The following is a 21,487-nucleotide window of genomic DNA, read 5'->3' on the forward strand; positions in this document are numbered from 1 at the left end:
GTTTTCAGATAACTCTTTTCCCCACCCTCAAGTGATTCATATTTATTAAGGGGAAAAATATCTTTCTGGTCAAATGACCATTTTTCCCTTTAATTCCTTTAATAATTACTAACAACTTTAAGGAAATATCTACACATAAATCATTAAACTACTCAACTATCCTACTTTTATCCCCAAATTCTAAAATTTTACAATTTAATCACCAACCAGGTATTGAGGATGTGACAATCTAGGATGGCCATCCACAAAATGGTGATTTACTTCAAGATACGCCCTGGAAACCAAACCAACTTATGCCAAGAGACCTTGGGGCCCTGGATGCGCAACTCCTCCCATATTCCCCTTGTGCTAAGGTCATTATCTGTGCCAGCAAGTAGCTATGACACCTCATGACTCATTTTCAATAATCTTTTGAAGCACCAACTGGCATTTAAAGGAATGCTTATCTGCCAGAAATTCAAAATTTTAATCATATACGAGCGAATCCATGCCACCCAAAGGGAGCCATCATTAGCCAGTAGTTTCTTGATCAAAAGCCCTATACAAGCCTTATTTCAACCCCCTATATCAATAATACCAGATCCCCCTCAGATTTCAGAAGATAAACTTGCCTCCAGCTGACTCGTGCACCACTAGCAGACAGGTCAGCTCCTTTCAAGAAGAACCAGGAACATAGCTGCTCAATTTTCTTGATTATAGATTGAGGGAGAATCATCTGTCTGCACCAATAGTTGGCTATACTAAAAAGGACAGAGCGAATAAGCTGCAGCCTACCAGCAAAGCTTAAATGGCTATTAGCCCACGAGTTCAGTTTAGCCCTAATCTTTTCGATCAAACATTGGCAGTCCTTCACTGCAATCTTTCTTGTCACCAAAGGAACTCCAAGGTACCTCACTGGGAGAGTCCCTGATTTAAAGCCAGTAACCTCTTGGATAAAAGCACACTGCTCAGCATTGATTCCAGCAGTATACATTTCACACTTGCTAGCATTAAGCTTCAACCCTGAGAATGAGTAGAAAACATCTAAGACAGACTGCACACCAATTATATAATCTATAGTGCCCTTACAGAATATGAGGTCATCAGCAAAACATAGATAAGTTAGGCTTATCTTCCTGCATTTAGGATGGAATTTGAAAACTCCCTTCAAAATAGTTATATTCAGCAAGTTAGATAGGACATTCATTGCTAGGACAAAGAGGTATGGTGAGAGAGGGTCACCCTGCCTAACTCCTCTAGCACCCTTAAAATAGCTAACAAGTTTCCCATTGAACACAATTGAAAAGCTAGGATCAGTGAAACAAGCACAAATCCAACCAATGAATTTTTCAGGCAACCCCAGGGCATGGAGAATTTAGAAAATCTTTATTGTAATTTATTTCACAGGAGAATAAAGTTTAGAAAATTTTAATATCCTAAACTTTCTTTAATTGTCGTAATAAAATGGATACAATCAAATACAAGACTTATCTTTAACAACTCAAAATAAATAATTTTGACCATAAATTTCTTCAATCCTTCATTTAAATAATTTCAATCCTTCATTTAAATATTAAGTTTTTTAAATATTTAAATATAATTTTTTTAAACATACACTCAAATAATTAAAGATAAAATAGAAAATTCTTTGCCCTAATGACCGCTCCTATCTTCTCAGAAGTTCTTGTCGAATCCCAAAGTCTAACTAAGCCTTCATCAGACGATGGTTGGTTCATCAAGAAGTCGCGACACTTCGTAGACAAACCACCAGATGACGCCACGTCTCCAATGGAGGAAAAGGATCCTCAAATAGATACAACGGTTTTGGAGAATCTTGCATCCATTGAGGCACATGATGATAAAGATAACTCTAATATTACTATTATGGATGGTTCTGTTAATAACCCTTCATTTGCAACAATCAAGGAGACCTTTATTTCATTGTATAAGGACATCGATTCTTAAACTTGACTATCAGACAAAGTGTGGTCGTAGAGGTTGCTTTGCCCGCATGGCTATCACCTTAGACCTTGAAAAACCTCTGATTTTGAAAATCTTGATAAATAGGCGTGTTTAAATGGTCGAATACGAGGCTCTCCCTACTGTTTGCTTTGAATGTATGAGGTATTGACATGTCAAAAAAATTTGCACCTCAAATCTTCCCCTGTCGATCCTGCTCCTTTGAAAGTTCTTGCTCCTCTTGTGTTTGACCCGGACAACTCTAATTTGGCCCCTAGATACTCTTTGGAAAGAAACAGCGACGCAATTACTCTAAGCCCTCTAGGACTGGTGTACATATTAAGCAAGCTTTTAACAATGACTCTCATTTTAATCCTCTTTTCAAAGTTTCAGATAATGACCAACCAACCCCAAATTCTCATCCTGATAGCGCTATTGATCAGTCGAGCTCTTTCCTTTCCCCCATCCAAAAACTAAAAGTTAACAATTCTGGCAAGGGAAAATCCCTATATGTTCCCAAAGTCAACAAACCCAAAGTTGTGTTACCCAACATGAAGCCTCTCTCAGTCCACTGTCATGGTTGGAGAAGGAGATGAGGAAGGAGGAGAGGACGTTCGGGGAGGTGAAGAGAGAATTGGGGAAAATGATAAACGAGGGTTAGGGGTTGCTGAAGGAATTGGGATTGTTACCTGATGATAGTAAAGGTCACGTGAGGAGCACGGGTCATTAAACCCATTAATATTTGAAGACCCAGCAGCCTTGAGCCCAACAGAGAAGTCCACCAAGCCTAAGATAATATGCAGTAACAGAATTAGTTAGAATCTAAACCAGCTGGCTTATTAGATTTGGTAGTACACGGTATAAAATTATTGTACCTGGAAAATGAAGGATTATGCATCATTTCTTGAAATGAATTCAGAATTTCTTAAACCCTTTCTGCTTCTCCTCTGAAATCTCTTTCTTTTCTCTTCTTCATTATCTCGTTCATCACAAATTGGTATCGAGAGCCTCGGTTCTGGCAAGCAAAGGGCATGACAAAGAAGAATCAAAACATGAATGAAGCTGATCTATCAGGCCTGCAGAAACAGATGGAGGATTTAACAGCATTAGTGAAGCAAGGAAGGGACGAGACTAATCCGCCTAAGTGGTGGGAAGTGCAGGAAAACAAAATCACAGCAATGGAATCAAGAATGGCTACTAATCAAAGCTATGTTGAAGAGTTGTTGAAGATTCTAACAGGCAGCAGGAAAATGTTGTGGGGAACAGGTACAAACTTCTAATGCTTCTAAAAATGGAGAACAAAGTCCTGTTTTGGTGACTGTGGTAAAAGATAAATCAAGATTCACTTATAAACCGGATGAGCCTGGGATATTAAAAGCAAAACCTGATGATTGTGTGGTCTTAAAAAATGGGAATCAGTTAGGTGAAAATAGTGAATCTAGACCTAAATTGTTGGGGTCTGAAACTGAAAGAAGAGGTCCAGGAAGTTCTTTTATAAGTTCAGGGTCTATGTGGCATAGGCCTAAAATTGAGTTTCCATTTTTTGAAGGGGTTAATCCTAGGGGGTGGCTTCAAAAATGTCTTAAATATTTCTCTCTGTGTAATGTTCCTAATGAGCAGAGAATAGAAGTAGCCACTATGTACCTAACTGGGAAAGCAGAGGTTTGGTTTGATGGGTATAATATGCAGAAACATCATGTGACATGGCATGAATTTGACACAGATCTTTGCCATAGATTTTGTGATAGGTACTTTGCTGACATAGTTGAGGAATTATCAAAGTTAGTGCAGAAGGGATCAGTAGAGGAATACCAGGACAGGTTTGAAGAATTGCAGCCTCATATGCTGTTACAGAATCCTACTCTGGGTGAAGAGTTTTTTGTCTCTCTTTTTATTAGTGGATTAAGAGAAGATATCAAGCATAGAGTTAAGGTTTTGGAGCCAAAGACACTCTCTGAAGCTTGCAGACAAGCTAAACTATATGAGCTTTCGGTGGAATATGAGAATAAAAGAGGGAGAGCATTTTTTAGAAACCCACCCTACCCAAACCCATTACCTAGTAATAAACCTAATTTCTCAAATCCACAACAGAAAAGTTCACCTAATCTGCCTCCAAAACAAAATTTGTTGGAGTACAGGAGACAAAACAACCTATGTTATAAGTGTGGTGAAAAGTTCTCTCCAGGGCATCAATGCAAGATAAAGCAATTGAATATGATGATTGAGGACGAACCTGTTTTATCTTCAGAAACTTTACCAAATGAATTAGAACAGCAAGTGTTACAAGATGAGGAGAGCCTAGAAATTTCTATGAATGTTATCACTGGGTGTATTGGTCATAATACACTAAGGATTCAAGGCACTATTCTAGGCAGGCCATTGAACATATTAATTGACAGTGGTAGCACCCACAGTTTTTTAACACCTCAGTGGGCTGATGCAGGAATTCAGGTAACTACACCATATCCTTTAGCTATTACAGTGGCTAATGGACAACAGCTTTTCAGTACAGCTAGGTGTAACAGGGTGGAATGGCAAATGCAGGGACATTCTTTTATTCATGATTTTAGACTTCTGCAGTTAGGGGGAAGTGATATGGTCCTAGGTGTGGATTGGATGAAGTTAGTCAGTCCTATCTTAATGGACTTTAATAAACTGACACTCAGTTTTGTACATCAGAATGAACAGATTGTTATCAATGGCCAACAGCCCTCGAATTTTTTGCAACAGATTTCAGGAGCTACACTATTAAAGATGACAGTTTCAAATTCTGCTTTATTGGGGTATGCTGTTTTAATGAATATGACAGAAAGTTCAAGACCTACTCCTACAACTATTCAACCATTATTGGAAAAATACAATTCTATTTTTGCTAAGCCTACAGGTCTTCCACCTACAAGAACTCATGATCATACTATCACTTTAAAGCCTGATTCTATGCCTGTTAATTTAAGGCCATACAGATTTCCTCATAATAAAAAAGCTGAAGTGGAAAAACAAATTGCTGCTATGTTATCTTTCTCTATTATTCAACCTAGCAAAAGTCCTTTTGCTTCTCCATGCCTTCTCATTAAAAAGAAGGATGGTACTTGGAGATTTTGTGTTGATTATAGGCAGTTGAACAGCATGACAATTAAGGATAAATTTCCTATTCCTGTTGTTGAGGATTTATTGGATGAGCTACATGGGGCTGTCTACTTTTCAAAAATTGATCTAAGGTCAGGTTATTGGCAGATCAGAATTAAAGAGGAGGACATTTATAAAACAGCATTCCGAACTCATCAGGGTCATTATGAATTTAAGGTAATGCCCTTTGGGTTAACTAATGCTCCTGCAACATTTCAGGCTTTGATGAATGAATTATTTAGTTCATTCCTTAGGAAGTTTGTTTTGGTGTTTTTTGATGATATATTGGTTTACAGCAGTTCTATGACAGACCATATTCTGCATTTACAATTAGTTTTGGATGTTTTGCAAAGTAATCAACTATTTGCAAAACTATCTAAGTGTTTCTTTGGTCAGACCCAAGTAGAGTACTTGGGCCATATTATTTCAGCTGCTGGTGTTGCTACTGATCCTAGCAAGATAGAAGCAATGAGAAATTGGCCTTTACCTAAATCCTTAAAATCATTGAGGGGATTTTTGGGGTTGACAGGATATTATAGAAGATTTATAAAATATTATGGGGCAATTAGTAAACCTTTAACTCAGATGCTGAAAAAGGATTGTTTTAAATGGAACAGTGCAGCTTTGACTGCTTTTGAAGAACTGAAGAGAATTATGTGTTTGGCACATGTGTTAGCTCTACCAGACTTTACTAAGATTTTTTATTTAGAGACTGATGCTAGTTCTGGAGGCATAGGGGCTGTTTTATCACAGGAAGGCAGACCTATAGCATTTCTAAGTAAAGCTCTCAGTCAATGCCATGCTGCTATGTCTATTTATGAGAAGGAATACCTTGCTATTTTATTAGCAGTCTCCAAGTGGAGACACTATTTAGAGAGCAAACCTTTTATCATCAAAACTGATCATGAGCCTTTAAAATACTTATTAGAGCAGAAACTCACTACTGCTATTCAAAAAAGGGGGCTGACAAAATTATTGGGATTGGATTACACTATCCAATACAGGAAAGGTATATCCAATATTGTGGCAGATGCTTTATCCAGGCAATGGGAAGACCAAGCTCAGTGTCTTGTCATGGGAACTACTCTAGTTATTCCTACTTGGGTACAAGAAGTGGAGGAGAGTTACAAGGATGATTTCTTGGCTACTGAGTGGATTTCTATTCTGACTGTGTCTCCTAATGCTGATTCTAAGTGGAAATATTCCAAAGGAATTCTCAGATTTCAAGATAGGGTCTATATTGGTACTAAAGGCTCTCTTAGGCTACAGATTCTTCAAACTTTACATGACTCACCTCATGGAGGTCATTCAGGAACTCAGGCCACTTATCAAAGAATTAGAAGTTACTTTTATTGGCCTAAACTTAAGGCAATGGTGGCTACTTATGTGAGGGTTTGTCCAGTATGTCAGCAAACTAAAGTGGAGCATGTTGCTAAACCTGGTTTACTTCAGCCACTGCCTATTCCTCAACAGGCCTGGGAAATTATCACTATGGATTTTATAGAAGGTTTACATACTTCTTTGAAGAAGAACTGTATCTTAGTGGTGGTGGATAAGTTCACAAAATACAGTCATTTTGTGGCAATATCACATCCTTATACTGCTGCTGAAGTAGCTAAACTCTACTTAGACAACATTTATAAGTTGCATGGCCAGCCTAAAGTGGCCATTTCAGACAGAGATAAACCTTCACTAGTCTTTTTTGGAAAGAACTAATGAAGAAGTTAGGTACTAAGACTCTATTAGTACTGCCTACCACCCAGAGACGGATGGACAAAGTGAAAGGGTGAATCAGTGTCTTGAACAGTATCTAAGAGGGTTGTGTTTCTCCCAACCAAAGCAGTGGGCTAAATGGTTATCTCATGCAGAGTGGTGGTATAATACCACCTATCATACAGCCCTAAAGTTGACACCATTTCAAGCTCTATATGGATATGCACCTCCTACAATGGTATGGCAATCAGACTCACCAGTGCATTCTGTCAGTAAATTAATGAAGACTAGAGATGACATTCGCAGACTAGTCAAATTTAATTTAGAACAGGCAGCCAATCGCATGAAACAAAAAGCTGATAAAAAACGATCAGAAAGAAATTTGCAGTGGGAGAGGAAGTGTACCTGAAATTACAGCCTTATCGCCAAACAACATTGGCTCTGCGTAAAAACTTAAAGCTAGCAGCCCGATACTATGGCCCTTACAAAATTACAGAAAAGATTGGTGAGGTTGCTTACCGTTTGGCTTTACCTGAGACATCACGGTTACATCCCGTTTTCCATGTGAGTCTTTTGAAGAAACACATGGGACAGTTAGCCCCTTCTTCTACGGATCCTCCTGACATGACAGAGGAAGGTGAAATTAAAATTGAACCTTTGCAAGTCATGGGAAGAAGAATTGTTAACAGGAAACACAAACCTGTTACTCAGTTGTTGGTGAGATGGAAAAATCTAGATGATTCGTGCGATACTTGGGAGGACTATACTGTTCTTAAGGGACAGTTTCCTAACTTTGATCCTTGGGGACAAGGATCTGCTCCAGCAGCGGGTATTGTCATGGTTGGAGAAGGAGATGAGGAAGGAGGAGAGGACGTTCGGGGAGGTGAAGAGAGAATTGGGGAAAATGATAAACGAGGGTTAGGGATTGCTGAAGGAATTGGGATTGTTACCTGATGATAGTAAAGGTCACGTGAGGAGCACGGGTCATTAAACCCATTAATATTTGAAGACCCAGCAGCCTTGAGCCCAACAGAGAAGTCCACCAAGCCTAAGATAATATGCAGTAACAGAATTAGTTAGAATCTAAGCCAGCTGGCTTATTAGATTTGGTAGTACACGGTATAAAATTATTGTACCTGGAAAAGGAAGGATTATGCATCATTTCTTGAAATGAATTCAGAATTTCTTAAACCCTTTCTGCTTCTCCTCTGAAATCTCTTTCTTTTCTCTTCTTCATTATCTCGTTCATCACATCCACCCACAAGTTGAGCCCTCTAAATTTATCTCGGTTACTCCTCATCAAAGTTCCAACTCAAGTCGAGCACTAAAGGACATCTCAACGGTTAACATTGCATCTCCTGTAAACCCTTCGAAGCAGTGTGTGATCAAAATTCATGAAAATGTCAATCCTAATAAGGTGATTAACTTTGACATACCTTTGTCCTTTCCCGCCCCGTCTAAACCTAACAAACCACATGACGACTCTTAAAGTTCCCTACTCTAAGGTACATCTGTTCAATCTTCGAATCAACCCAAGCAATCCACTCTGGTGATTTTTCAGTGAGCCTCAGAAAAGTCTTCATTGAACCTTTCTATGGAGAGTAGGACAGATATGATAATTGATTGATGGTTTGGTTTTTCTCTCCCTCATTAACAATTATTTTCATGATAATGAAGTTTTTCATTTGGAATGTTTAGGTTTGTGGGGACCCAAAGTTTCTGACTACTGCTAAGTATTATATTCGGGATTCTAGACTTGATGTTATTAAGTTTGTTGAACCAAGAATTAGTAGCTTCAAAGTTGATTAAGTTATTTCTTCTCTTGGTTTTCCTCATTCTAATTAATTTGAAGACCAAGGGTTTTCTAGTGGAATTTGGCTCTGTTGGTACAATATGGTTCGCATTGATGTCTTTTTAAATCACTTCCAGTTTTGTTCACTTCCACATCACTCACGTCAGGAACCAATCTCCTGTTTTGTCTATGCTCATTTATGCTAGCCCGCCTGCCCCTAAAAGAAAATTTCTTTGGCATCACCTTGACTATTTGGCCTTAATTATAAACTCCCCTTGGATTCTTCTTGGGGACTTTAATGCTACTCTCTTTTTCTCTGATCGAAAGGGTTGTGTTGTCGCTACTGGAACAAGTAAGGACTTTCATTGTTTTATTTTCAATTATGGTCTTAGAGATTTGGCCTTTCAAGGTCCTGACTTTATTTGGAATCAAGGCCATGCATAAACTCGCCTTGATTGTGTCCTTTGCAATTCCCATTGGGACGAGCTTTTCCCTAAAGCTTTTGTCCATCATCTTCTTCTGGTTCGTTCGGATCATCGATCTCTTCTCCTCTATACTGAACAACCTTATAGAAGTTATTTTCCCCATCAATTCAAGTACTTCTCGGGGTGGTTTTCGTTTGATGACTTTGAAATGATCGTTCTTGATAACTAGAAGTCATCCCCTAGCTTATCCGACACTATCTCTGACTTCACGACTGTTGTCAATGTTTGGAACAATAATATTTATGGTTCTATAGGTTCCAAGAAGCGTTATATTAAAGCTCGTCTTAGAGGGGTTCAAAAGGCTCTTGCATGTAGACATATTGTTTCCTTGTTTCCCTATCCTCTCTCGAATTTAGCCTTCAATCTAAGCTGGAATTTTTTGATTGACCAGTAAAAAACCCTTTGAAAGAAAAATTCTCGAGCTGATTGGATCACCAGTGGTGATAAAAATACAAAGTATTTTCATCAAAAGGCTAACCGATGCAAGGCTAAGAACCGAATAACCTCTTTCAAGCCTGGTGATAATGATTGGTGCTATGATGAAGAGAGGCTTAAAATCAAGGCCACAAACTGCTTCTAGAACCTCTACCCTAACATTGAGGCCAGCAGAGGCGCCTTTCGTCGTTCAGGATGTTTTTCTTCTTTGGACCCGAAAGAATTTTCTAGCCTTGAAACCATTCCTAATGTGGATGAAATATGTGTTGCTTTCTTTGACATGGCTCCACTTAAAGTTCATGGTCTTGATGGGCTTCATGTAGAGTTCTATCAAAAGAATTGGCAAATTGTTGGTCATAATTTCTATTGTATGGTCCAAAGTGTGTTCATGGGTAATCTGATTAAGCATTCTCTCAATAGAACCATCATTGTTCTCATCCCTAAGGTTGATGTTCTGCAAACAATGGATGACGTTCATCCGATTAGCCTGTGTTTCGTCCTTCATAAGCTGATCACCAAGATCATTCTTCGTAGATTATAGCCCATTATGCCTCATCTTATTCACCCAGCCCAAACTAGCTTTATCTCTAGGAGGTCCATCATGGAGAACATCATTCTAAACCAAGAAATTATTCATTTCATACACAATAAGAAATCTAAGCAGGGATGGATGGCTATTAAGGTGGATTTAGAGAAGGCATTTGACGAAGTTAAATGGGAGTTCATCCATGAAACTCTTCTTGATGTTGGCTTTCCCCCTCAGATTACTCAAACTATCGTGTGTTCCATTACTTCTTCTTCCATGCAAATTTAGTGGAATGACTCTCTTGCCTTCCCTTTTAGTCTTGAGTGGGGCATCCACCAAGGAGACCTCCTTTCTTCTTACATCTTTGTGCTTGTCATGGGGAAACTTGGACATAGCATTTGTCGTATGGTTTCTGCAGGATTTTGGAAGCCTTTTTTTTTTGCTCGTAATGGTTTGCCTCTTTCCCATTTATTTTTCACCGATGATCTCATTCTCTATTGTAAGGCTAACACCAAACTTGCTTTATTGCATGGGTTTTGACTGAGTTCAAAACTTCTCTGGTCACAGAGTCAGCAGTCGAAAGTTTCATATTTATTTCTCTTTTAACACAGGAAAGAATCTGCGACTCTATAAGTTCTCTTCTAGGTTATTAGCGGTTGATACCTTGGGGAATAATTTGAAGGCCAATCATTCATGGTCGTATTTGTCGTTCTCACTATGATTTTATTATAAATTGAATGAAGACTCATTTAAGTGGTTGGGCTACTCGTACCCTCTTTATGTCTGGCTGAATTAACATTGCCAAATATGTTCTTGTTGTGATCAGGGTTTTAAAAAACGGTCCGCGACTGCGATTTCGGCCGCGATATAGTAGTTTCGTCGATGTCCGAGTTACCCGTGACGGCCGCAATAGCGTCCGCGACGGCCGCAATAGCGCCCTCGACGGCCGCAATCACGGTAAATCCGAAAAAACCGAAAACGCAACCGCGACCGCGATTTGAAACCCTGGTTGTGATCCTTATATACTTCAAGCAAACGGCTAAACTCCCCTCTAGTGTTTGTTCAGAAATTGATAAAATTATACAACGGTTCATTCGAGGCTCTAACCCTCGATCAAGAAAATTCCTCTGATCAATTGGGATGTTCTTTGTCAGCCACTTAATAAGGGTGGTCTTAGATTCCATCATACTTTGGGACCGAAGTGTAAACTTTGAAAAAGTTTAAGGATCAAAGTAGTAATTTTTATTAAAAGAAATTTTATCCTATAAATGAATTGTTTACCCCCAATAATGACCTTTTTGTGTTACTCGAAGTTTTCGTTCGGAACTTGTATTAATTGCTATAAAACAATAAAGTTCAAGAAAAATTCAGATAATTAGATTGAATTAAATATTCGAGATATTTTGAAGGATGATAGAAGGTTAATAATTTCATTTACATGCCTTAATATGTAAGGATTTAACATGGACCATTGGATTTAAGTTGATTTTCCATGTTAAACAATGATCGTTGGATGAAAAATGACAAGATTGTGATTTTGGAAAAATACAAGGGCAAAGTTGGAAGTTATCAATGTGTTGGTTTGTTTTTTACCTTATGTTGAATAAAATGAATAGGTTTCATGATAAATTACATGAGATTTCAAGGGCAAAAAGGTCTTTAAACATTAAAATGAATTTTTAATTTATGTTAATTATATTAATGCCAAGTGTATTAGATATTTTTAATTGCAAATTTCATGACATTTAATGAACTTTGTTCATTTTTCTTCTCTAAGCCATGAAGTTCTCCAAAGGTAAGAATATTTGCTTTTGATTTTTCAAGCCAATTTATTAGAATTTTGGAAGAAAACATGAAATAGAATTTTTTTCTACATGAAATTCTCTATCATTTGGTACAATTTGTTCATGATTTCCATGCTTGAAACCTTAGTTTCATGAATTGGGTGGATGAAGGGGATGTTAGATTTTGATGTTCTAAGGTTGGATTATGATGTTGTTTATCCATTTCCAAGCTTGAAAAGTGATGAAAACCATTAGAAATGGTTATATTGAATTCGGCCAAGCTAGGGTTCTAATATGAAATTGAAATTGGATTTATTTTAATATGGTATTGATTGTAGATGCATGGAAATGATGTTTAAAGGTTGAATTTGTGCTTGAATCAAGTTGAAAATTATGGAATGAGATACCTATGATATTCGACCATAGTAGAGAAATTATAAAAATTTATGGAAAATTTTCCCTAAGGCAAGAAATGATTTAAGTATCATATAATAATTTATGTATTTATTATGTAATTTATATTAGCGTATAAATATAAACTAGATTTAATTGTTGTTTTGATCGAATGGAGTAAGGAGCTTAGTTTGACATCACTTATCGAGGACTGCTTACTGATATCAATAATGACATCTTATTGTTGTTTTGATCTTCTAGTTTGCATGTATACATTTATAAGTATTAGTATATTTTATATGACTAGATTTAATTGGGTCATAAATGCTCTAATATGTTTATTATGTTTAAATGGTTTATAATCATTTATATGAATACAAATCAGTAAGTAATATCTAGTTATAAACATGAATTTTGGTTTTATATTTTGATAAAGTTATATTTTATAGCATAAAGATGAATTTTTATTTAAGCAGTTTTTATGCACTTTCTTTCACTCTTTATATAAAACAATATCAAATTGTCATGTTATTGCCTTAAATCAAACTTGATTTGAATGTTAAAATATTATATTTTGATTTTATGCAATTAAATATTTTTTTCATGATTGTTATTATATTTGATTATTTTAAAAGAAACAATATTTTATCGATCTTCGTATAAGAGTTTTCTTATATGTTCGTGTGACAACTTTGGCTCATGTTCGCGAACGGATACGAGAAAAGGGTGTTACAATGTTGTTCCCCCGTTTGCTGTGCCTTGTCTCAAACTTTAGATAGCTTTCACTCAAATCTCTGTTGGCTGCCTAATAATGGAAATAATGTTCATTTTATGGACGACTATTTGGTCCCCTCTTTGGGCCCTTTGTGGCATTTTTCTAGTCCTCACTAGGGCTGTAAAAAGATGACCCGACCTATAAAACTGACTGAAATTGAGTCGAGTCAAAATTGTCTTTAACATGCGCCGTAACGATCCGAAACTGACTCGAGTCGGAACTGATATTTACCTGAATTCGAGTTGGACCTGGAAATTGTGGATCTGAACCCGACCTGTCAACGACATGAACCCGAATTAAACCGAAAAAATGATACCCGAACCCGACCTGCATCCGACTAAAATGAACCCGAACCTGAGATTAACCTATTAAATAACTGGTATTACCCAACTTGTTTTCAACCTGACCTGTGATGAACTTGACTTGTTTTTAACTTGACCTGTAAATGACCCGACTTGTTATTGACTGATCTAATATTTACCTGACTTATATATTACCATGGACGAAATTATAAGATTTTAATAAAATTATGAGTTTTTGAGTTTATGATATAATTAAAAAATTAATATGATTAATTTTTAAATGTTATAATAAAATATTTATTATAATAATTAAATTAATAAATAGACCTATTATATAAAAGTATTTCATAAAATTAATAAAATTATTTAAATGTAAATTATATAAAACATGATTAATAAAAATATTGGAAATGAACAATGATTAAATGTAAATTAGTATAGTTTAATTTATGTAAATTATATAGTTTAATTTATGTAAAAAAAAAATAATATTAATAATTTAAGTATTTATTATGTAATTTATATTAGCGTTTTACATTATTAATACAAATAATTTTGACAATGAAATGATTATTAATTTGATAATAAATGAGTATTGGTATTGAACATGATTAATTATCTACAATATAAATATAAACTATACAGTTTATTTTTCTTAAAGAAAAGTTATCTAACAATTATAACATAAATAAAACATAATATAAAAGATAAATTTAATTGATAATGATAATTTAAATAACATTTGATATAAAATTTGAATAACATTTGAGTTAATTCAAGTTGAATACAATAAAATGAAAAAAATAGTGTTTTTTAAGCTCTCAGATCTTTTTAACAAAAATGTTATAAGGCTAAAAGCCTAACTTTGCTACCATAAATTTCTTCATCGAGATTTTGTATCGAAATAGCTGCCAACATTCTTACATTACGGGCAACTTTTAAAGCTACCAACATAATTTAACATGAGTAGCTATTTCGAAAAAAAATGACAGTTTCAACAATCTATTTAAGTCAGACCAACAAAATAAATTACAAGGCAGCAACAGGAAGCAGCAGGCAGCAGACAACAACATGCAGCAACAAGCACCATTTATGCATTAAACAAACATGCAGTCAGCGGTAAAGCCAAAGGGAATACGATGGCCAATAATGTCAAACATTTCCGACTTTACCAAACCCTTACATAATCAAGCATTCAACATTGTTTATAATAACAGAAATAATATCAAGCAAAATCAGGATGTGATACTTTGCACAGAAGCATCCTACAAAAAACAAAAGAATCAATAAAAATTTGTTTCAGTTATTGTTAAACATAATAAATATAATAAGTAATTAATAAGTAGAAGTTGCTTGTAAACGGAAAAAACAATACTGAATCTCAAATTCCAATTGTATCACTTAACGTTCAACACCCTAAAAAATTAAAAATAAAATTAAAATAATTAAGAAACAATTTGAAATATTGAGATTAAAATTAAAAATAAAACAATTCTATCATACCTTTACATAGCATACTCATTAAATATAGTAAGGTAGTATTTATCCTTATCTTCTGGCTCGAAATCATACAACCAATTACGGGTTGTTACAAAAATCTCAACATTTTTTTGTAAGAGTGAAGCTCTTAATTTGTTCAAAATTCTACCCCCATACTAAAGGATGTTTCAGATGCAACTGAAGTAATTGGAATAGTCAATATATCTCTCGCCATGCGAGAAAGTACAGGATATGAAACACTTTGATTTTTCCAATACTCTAAAATATTAAAGTCTGGTTCTCCAATATGAAGGATAAGGGGCAAACTAATGTACGAGTCAACATCAGATCGTCTACTCCTTGAAGCAACTAAATTGATATCAAAATTCTTTTAAAAAAGGACAAGAAATTAGTAAATGAAAACAGGAAATAAATAAATTAAAATTCAACTAGAAATTATACTAACCTGAAATAAATATGATTTTCTAAATGTTAGAGGCCGATTGGAACTTGAGCCACTTCTGTTCAAGGATGTGCTACTTTGGACAGAAGAAGAAGAGGAAGAAACACAAGGTGCATATTTTGAATAAAATACATATAACTTAATAAACTCATCATAAATGAGACTTACCCTCTGTTGAACCTCATCCTCACTATAAAAAGCATTGTACAACTCCTTCAGAAGTTGTAATTTATATCGAGGATCAAGTAAAATAGCAAAAGATAGAATCATAGAGTGATCAAACCAATATTTCTCATATAATTCAAGCATGGGTCCTGCCATTGCAAAAATACCTTCACAAGGATCATTATGAGCATCACATAACAATTTCTCAATTGCAACAATGTTAGCCAAATACAAGTTAGAAGTGGGATACTTAGAATCAGAGAACAGAGTAGTAATTTCATAAAAAGGCTCAAGAAAATCATAGATTGTTTGAACTGTTTCCCTTTCATGATCAGTAATGATATCCAACTCATTTTCCCTATTAAAAAACAAGTTAATTGCTATCTAACCTCAAGTGCCCTATGAATCATCAAGTAAGTAGAATTCCAACGAGTACGAACATCCAATACTAACTTACAAGAGAAAGAAGAATCACTGTCTTTAACAGCTAATTCAAAGGCACAAAGTCGAGAGTCAAATGAATCAATAAACTTAACAATCTGACGTAATTTATTAACAGAAGAATCAATTACCTTCAAACCTTTTTGAACTATCAAGTTCAAAATGTGGACAACACACCTTATATGGAAGTACTTACCATTGCAGGGAAGAGGAGAAATGACATTCAAAACATCTTTCAGTCTCTTAACCATTCTATCATTTGCAGAAGCATTATCAAGTGTAATGGTAAATGATTTTTTTCAAGACCCCGCTCACATATCATCTTTTTCACAAACTAAAAGATAGACTCAACATCATGAGGAGGAGGAAAACGATGAAAAATAAGTATTTTAGACTGAAGTTTCCAATTATTATTAACGTAATGAGCAGTAAGGGAAAAATAAGAACGTGAAGTGCAGGCAGACCAAGCATCACATGTAAAACAAACACGACTTGAGACAATGCATTGAATCAAGCAGTAATTTTTATGCTTTTCATGCTCCAACATGCATTACTTAGTAACAGTATACCTAGATATATCCTTAACAGAAGAATTAAGGTAATGATGTAAATCCCTAAGTTTTTCATGCTCAACAATACTATATACATAAACATGACATAGAATAGTCTCAGCAAACAATTCATAGTATTTTTTTTATCAAAATAAGCTACACTACTAGGATTTTCAGCAAGAAAATTCTTATATGCTTGGCATTTCTCAATATGCCTGATAGGGTTAGATGTACCAATATAAGAATCAGCTTTATACCTTTTCACTTTACAATACTTATACTCGGCATAAACAGAACCATCATCAGATTTGGTGAATGTGTAGTGGTCCCAAACATGAGAGGTTCTTCTCCCAAATTCGGATGAATCAGTGGACTTCCTCTTAGAGGATTTATTTATATCAACTGCTTCAGACAGTATATCATTTACATCTCCTTGTGTTGAGCTAATCGATTGACGGAATCGGCCAAGAGGGGGTGAATTGGCAATTAAAATTTTGTGGAAGCTTTTGAAGAAAATTGAAAGTAATTGCACAGCGATATAGAGTGGTTCGACTTTCTCAATCAAAGTCTACGTCCACTACCTTAGCTATCCATACTAAGGATTTTCCAACAAATTCACTAATTTGTTCTTTCTTTTGAGGCCAAAGAGATAACCTTACAACACCCTCAAGAATATACCCTAATTCTGGAGAACACTCTTTCCCAAAGAGAAGATTACAAATTTGCAAACTTACAAGGAAATCCTCACAAGGTAGATTGTTTGCACAATTCTAGAACAAAGAAAAGAACACTCAAGAATGAATACAATTGAGTACAAGTAATGTTCTTGAAAGAAAAATGAATATTGAATGAAAAATAGGCTTGAAATGCACAAACTTGAGGTTTGATGCTTTCTCTTTGATTCTCTCTTGATTCTACTTGCTTGTTGTTTCTTGTTGTTGATCAATGGCTTCTAAGCTTGCTTAAATACACCTTGAATCACTTATGAAAGTTGGGGATCATTAATGAAGTTATTGGAGCCGTTTAAGTGTGAAAACAATTAATATTTCTGCTTGGAGCGTGGGGGAATTGGTACCCCCTCATGGGGAATCGGTTCCCTAAGTGTAAATTCAAATATTTCAACCGTTGAACAGTGGGGGGAATCGATACCCCCTTGGGGGAATCGATTCCCTCAGAGCATACTAGAATTTCTCGGAGCCAAACCATTCAGGGGGAATCGGTACCCCCTTGGGGGGAATCGGTTCCCTCTGGACAAATTGTAATTTTTGGCTTTGAAACGGTTCTAAATACTTTGTAAAATTGTTTTGAAATTATTTTAAGATTAAAACTTAATTTTACACTTGAGTAAGGATTTAAAATGAACTTTGAAATACTTTGAGTAATATTTTGATATTCGATTTAATATATCTAATATGTTTAGAAAAATCTTTTTTAAAATTAAAATTCTTTTAATTTAATTTGTTATATCGAAACATCAAAATGTTTTCAACAATCTCCCCCTTTTTGATATAACAAAACATTTTAAGATTTTCTAATTTCAAAATGAATTTTGATTTTGAAAAATACTACTCCCATTACTTTAACACTTTTTCCCCCTTTTTGTTAAATCAAAAAGACCCTATAAAAATGTTTTAAACAAGAATTTTGAAAAACGTAAGCCAACTGATTTATTAATATAAATTTTAAGCTGTTAAGATCACAATCAAAAGAGAGGTTAGCCATTAGTTTCATAATCAATATTCATAAACATATAATGGATAATTGGTCATATATGTCTAAAGATGCAAAATAAACACGAAATCCAAATCAAATGTATTAAACATAAGTTCGAACAACCAAAAATAAACAATCCAAAAGCATTCAAAATGTTTTAACAATAATGCAAATATCCAAGTTCAATCCAAACAAGCAAAGCAAATATCAAAGTTCAAGCATCCGTAGGAGGATCGGGAGGTGGGAAATGAGCTCGCATAGCTGCCATTTCATGAGTGAGTGCATTAATACGAGCGTTGGTTGCTTCATTGTTTGCATGCAGCTCCCGGAGAATTTCCAATTATTGAGCTTCCATAGTAGATAAGTGAGATTCTATGGGAGTGAAGCGAGAATCCAAGGATGCATAACGGAAATCAAATGTCTCCGTAAATGATTGAAAATATGGAGGCCTTGATCTTCTTGCTGAGCTTGTTCCTCGTGCTGCTCCGGCTCATCGTCGGCTTCATCAATATCTTGCATTAATTGTTCAAGCTCAGGATCGTCGTCAGCTTCTGGTGGAGCTTGTGAAGAACTAGCTCCTGGAGTATTCTCAAAAGATCGAACCCATTCACCGGTTTCCTTATTCTTTATCCATCCTGCTCTCGTTAAGGAAAGAAGATTAATTTGTTTTTTGAGAGGAAAGACGGCATCTAGACCAACTCTAAGCCCAGCTTTACAAAATAGATTACTCAGAATGCAACCGTAAACTACAGATGAACAGAGTTTCTTATTAGGAACAAGATTTACGGTTTCAACAATTTCAGTAAAAATAATCTGAGATAGGTTTATTTTAATATTGTTTTGGAAACAATGTAACCACCAAAGGTCCAAGGCTCTAAGAGTTGAGTAACGACCTCCGGATGGTCAAAACCACCAAGAAACCATTAGATGAAGAAAACGATCATGAAGATCTAAGACATTCGCACTATCCCTTCTTTTATAATGAGAACTTAAAAATTGTTTTTCATTTGATATACCATCATTATCTAATCTTAATTCATTGGCTATGTAAGCCGAGTCAAGATGGAAGAATTGTCATAGGAGATAGGAATGAACTCCTATGGTTTTGGGTTGAGCTCGGTTTTTAATACAAACGGCATTAGAATAGAAGATGCGAACAAGTTGATGGTAAACTATAGGTTCAAGGTCACAAAGTTTATCAAATTTCCACTCTTGTAAAAGAGGAAGATATCTAAAATTGATATCTATCATAGCTTGAAGAGAAGGGATACGTTCTTCTCTAATTTTGTAAGAGTCAAAATATTGATAATACTAAAAACGATGATTTCTAGGACCAGGATGATTGAAGCACGAGTTTTGTATAGTCATATTAGGATCAACGGGATTAGGAATAGGAATTTCAGGAATAAGAGGAGGATTTGGAGGTGGATTTGGTTGTTGGTTTGAACGACTAGATGAAGACCTAGCACGTTTAGGATTTGACATGGTTTAAGAAAATCAGAATAAAATGAATAACCTGCAATTATAAAACACATGTATGCAATGTAATCAATCCCAAAACTCAATTGAGTCCTCAATATTTCAAGGTTCTCTAAACCAATCCTAATGGGCAAAATTTTTTGAAAAACTTATTGAAAAATAAGGTTTTGAAAATCAATATATGTATAGTTTTCATAGCAACAACATAATTCAATCAAAACACAATAATTTGAAAAACAATTTTTTTATTTCGAAAATTTCAAAGAATTTTGGAAAATTCTTGTGTTTTTGATTAAATTAGTTGTAAAATCTAGTTTCTAATCACTAAACAATCAATGCCCGGTCACTGTTTCAATCTAGAACTAATTAAAACTAGTTCTATGTTCAAAACTTGATAAAATAGAAGTTTTAGAAAGATACCTTGAAGATTTTCGGATTTAAGTGAGATTAGATGAAGTTTGCATGATTTTGTTAATTCCAACAGGTTTAGGAGATTATATTTGAAGAGAATTTCGATTAAAAACGTTGTTTTGAGGAAAAATGGAGATAGGGAGAGAGTAGAGAGGAGAACGGCTTGAAGAGAATGAAGAGAGGGTTTGAGCAAATATTGGGTTCTGCCCGTGTTAAAAGCAGAACCCTAGGGGGATATCGATTCCCCTAGGGGGAATCGGTTCCCCTTCAAAGGGGGAATCGATTCCCCTTCAAGGGATATCGATTCCCTCTGCCCTAAAATTCAAAAATCTGTATTTTAAACACTCAAAATGCTAAATTAATCTTCTCTAGTGGTATTGGCAACTCATATATCAAAAATTAATTATGTTCAATCAATCAAATTAATCCTTAAACTACATTTGAACATAAATTTAATTTTTCATCAAGAATCATAAAATCCCCCTAACTAATAGCAATAAATGTAATCAGAAATTACTATTATAAGCATTTTTCATTTATTCTTTAAAATGCTAAAATTATTTTAAACACTTAGTGAAGATAGGTCAGTTAAACCTAATTCTCTCCTAAGTGTCCAAAAACGTTCATTGTCTAAAGGTTTTTGTAAAGATATCCGCTAATTGATGCAAAGTATCAACAAATTCTAGAACTACATCTTCCTTAGTGATATGGTCTCTAATGAAGTGATGTCTTATTTCAATGTGCTTAGTTCTAGAGTGTTGGATGCGATTTTTAGTGAGATAAATAGCACTAGTATTGTTACACTTGATAGGAATGGTACCTACTTCAATTCCATAATAAAAAAATTGTTGTTTCATCCATAAAACTTGTGCACAACAACTACCAGCTGAAATGTCTTCCGCTTCAGTGGTAGATAATGCAACACAATTTTGTTTCTTTGAAAACCAAGAAATCAACATATTTCTAAGGAATTGAAAAGTACCGGAGGTGCTTTTCCTATCTAATTTGCATCCTCCATAATCCGCATCAAAAAAGGCATGCAAGCTAAAGCTAGAGTCTCTAGGATACCAAAGTCCTAAACTAGGAGTGTCCTTAACGTATCTAAAGATTCTTTTAACAGCTAGTAAATGTGATTCCTTAGGGTATGATTGAAATTTAGCACATAAGCAAACACTAAACATAATGTCCGGTCTACTTGCAGTTAGATAAAGTAAAGATCCAATCATTGACCTATATAATTTAACATCTACACATTTACCTCCTTCATCTAAGTCAAGCTTTGTTGAAGAGCTCATTGGAGTGTCATGAGGCTTGCCATTTTCCAGTCCAAATTTCTTGAGCATATCTTTGACATACTTAGCTTGATTGACGAAGATGCCATCTTTTCTTTGCTTGATTTGGAGTCCCAAGAAAAATGAGAGCTCCCCCATTATGTTCATTTCGAATTCGCTTTGCATTAGCTTAGAAAAGTCTTGGCAAATAACATCATTAGTAGAACCAAATATTATATCATCAA

At 35.1% G+C, this 21,487-nt stretch overlaps 2 protein-coding genes across 2 annotated transcripts; one reads left to right on the top strand and one right to left on the bottom strand.

The window, feature by feature from the left end:
* Positions 1 to 257: 257 nt before the first annotated feature.
* On the bottom strand, positions 258 to 1,186 carry LOC120177546. The gene is made up of 2 exons (XM_039183657.1): positions 578 to 1,186; positions 258 to 377 (listed from the first exon to the last, which is right to left on the bottom strand). Exons 1-2 carry the CDS (start codon positions 1,184 to 1,186, stop codon positions 258 to 260), a joined length of 729 nt encoding a protein of 242 aa, XP_039039588.1.
* A 1,783-nt stretch (positions 1,187 to 2,969) lies between these two features.
* LOC120177547 lies at positions 2,970 to 7,731 on the top strand. Its single transcript, XM_039183658.1, has 5 exons — positions 2,970 to 3,204; positions 3,269 to 5,241; positions 5,461 to 6,759; positions 6,908 to 7,049; positions 7,166 to 7,731. Exons 1-5 carry the CDS (start codon positions 2,970 to 2,972, stop codon positions 7,729 to 7,731), a joined length of 4,215 nt encoding a protein of 1,404 aa, XP_039039589.1.
* The last annotated feature ends 13,756 nt before the right edge of the window (positions 7,732 to 21,487 follow it).

The sequence above is a fragment of the Hibiscus syriacus genome, unplaced genomic scaffold (assembly GCF_006381635.1).
Source record: "Hibiscus syriacus cultivar Baekdansim isolate YM2019G1 unplaced genomic scaffold, ASM638163v2 tig00112293_pilon, whole genome shotgun sequence".
Taxonomy (NCBI): domain Eukaryota; kingdom Viridiplantae; phylum Streptophyta; class Magnoliopsida; order Malvales; family Malvaceae; genus Hibiscus; species Hibiscus syriacus.

What these genes read in the sequence shown, in the direction of transcription:
- LOC120177547 (XM_039183658.1), top strand. Translation starts at nt 2,970, where the DNA reads ATGACAAAGAAGAATCAAAACATGAATGAAGCTGATCTATCAGGCCTG. An exon ending in ACAGAGATAAACCTTCACTA is followed by an intron (nt 6,760 to 6,907) that starts GTCTTTTTTGGA and finishes CAACCAAAGCAG; the next exon opens with TGGGCTAAATGGTTATCTCA. An exon ending in CTCACCAGTGCATTCTGTCA is followed by an intron (nt 7,050 to 7,165) that starts GTAAATTAATGA and finishes AGAAATTTGCAG; the next exon opens with TGGGAGAGGAAGTGTACCTG.
- LOC120177546 (XM_039183657.1), bottom strand. Translation starts at nt 1,186, where the DNA reads ATGAATGTCCTATCTAACTTGCTGAATATAACTATTTTGAAGGGAGTT. An exon ending in TGAAATCTGAGGGGGATCTG is followed by an intron (nt 378 to 577) that starts GTATTATTGATA and finishes GAGGTGTCATAG; the next exon opens with CTACTTGCTGGCACAGATAA.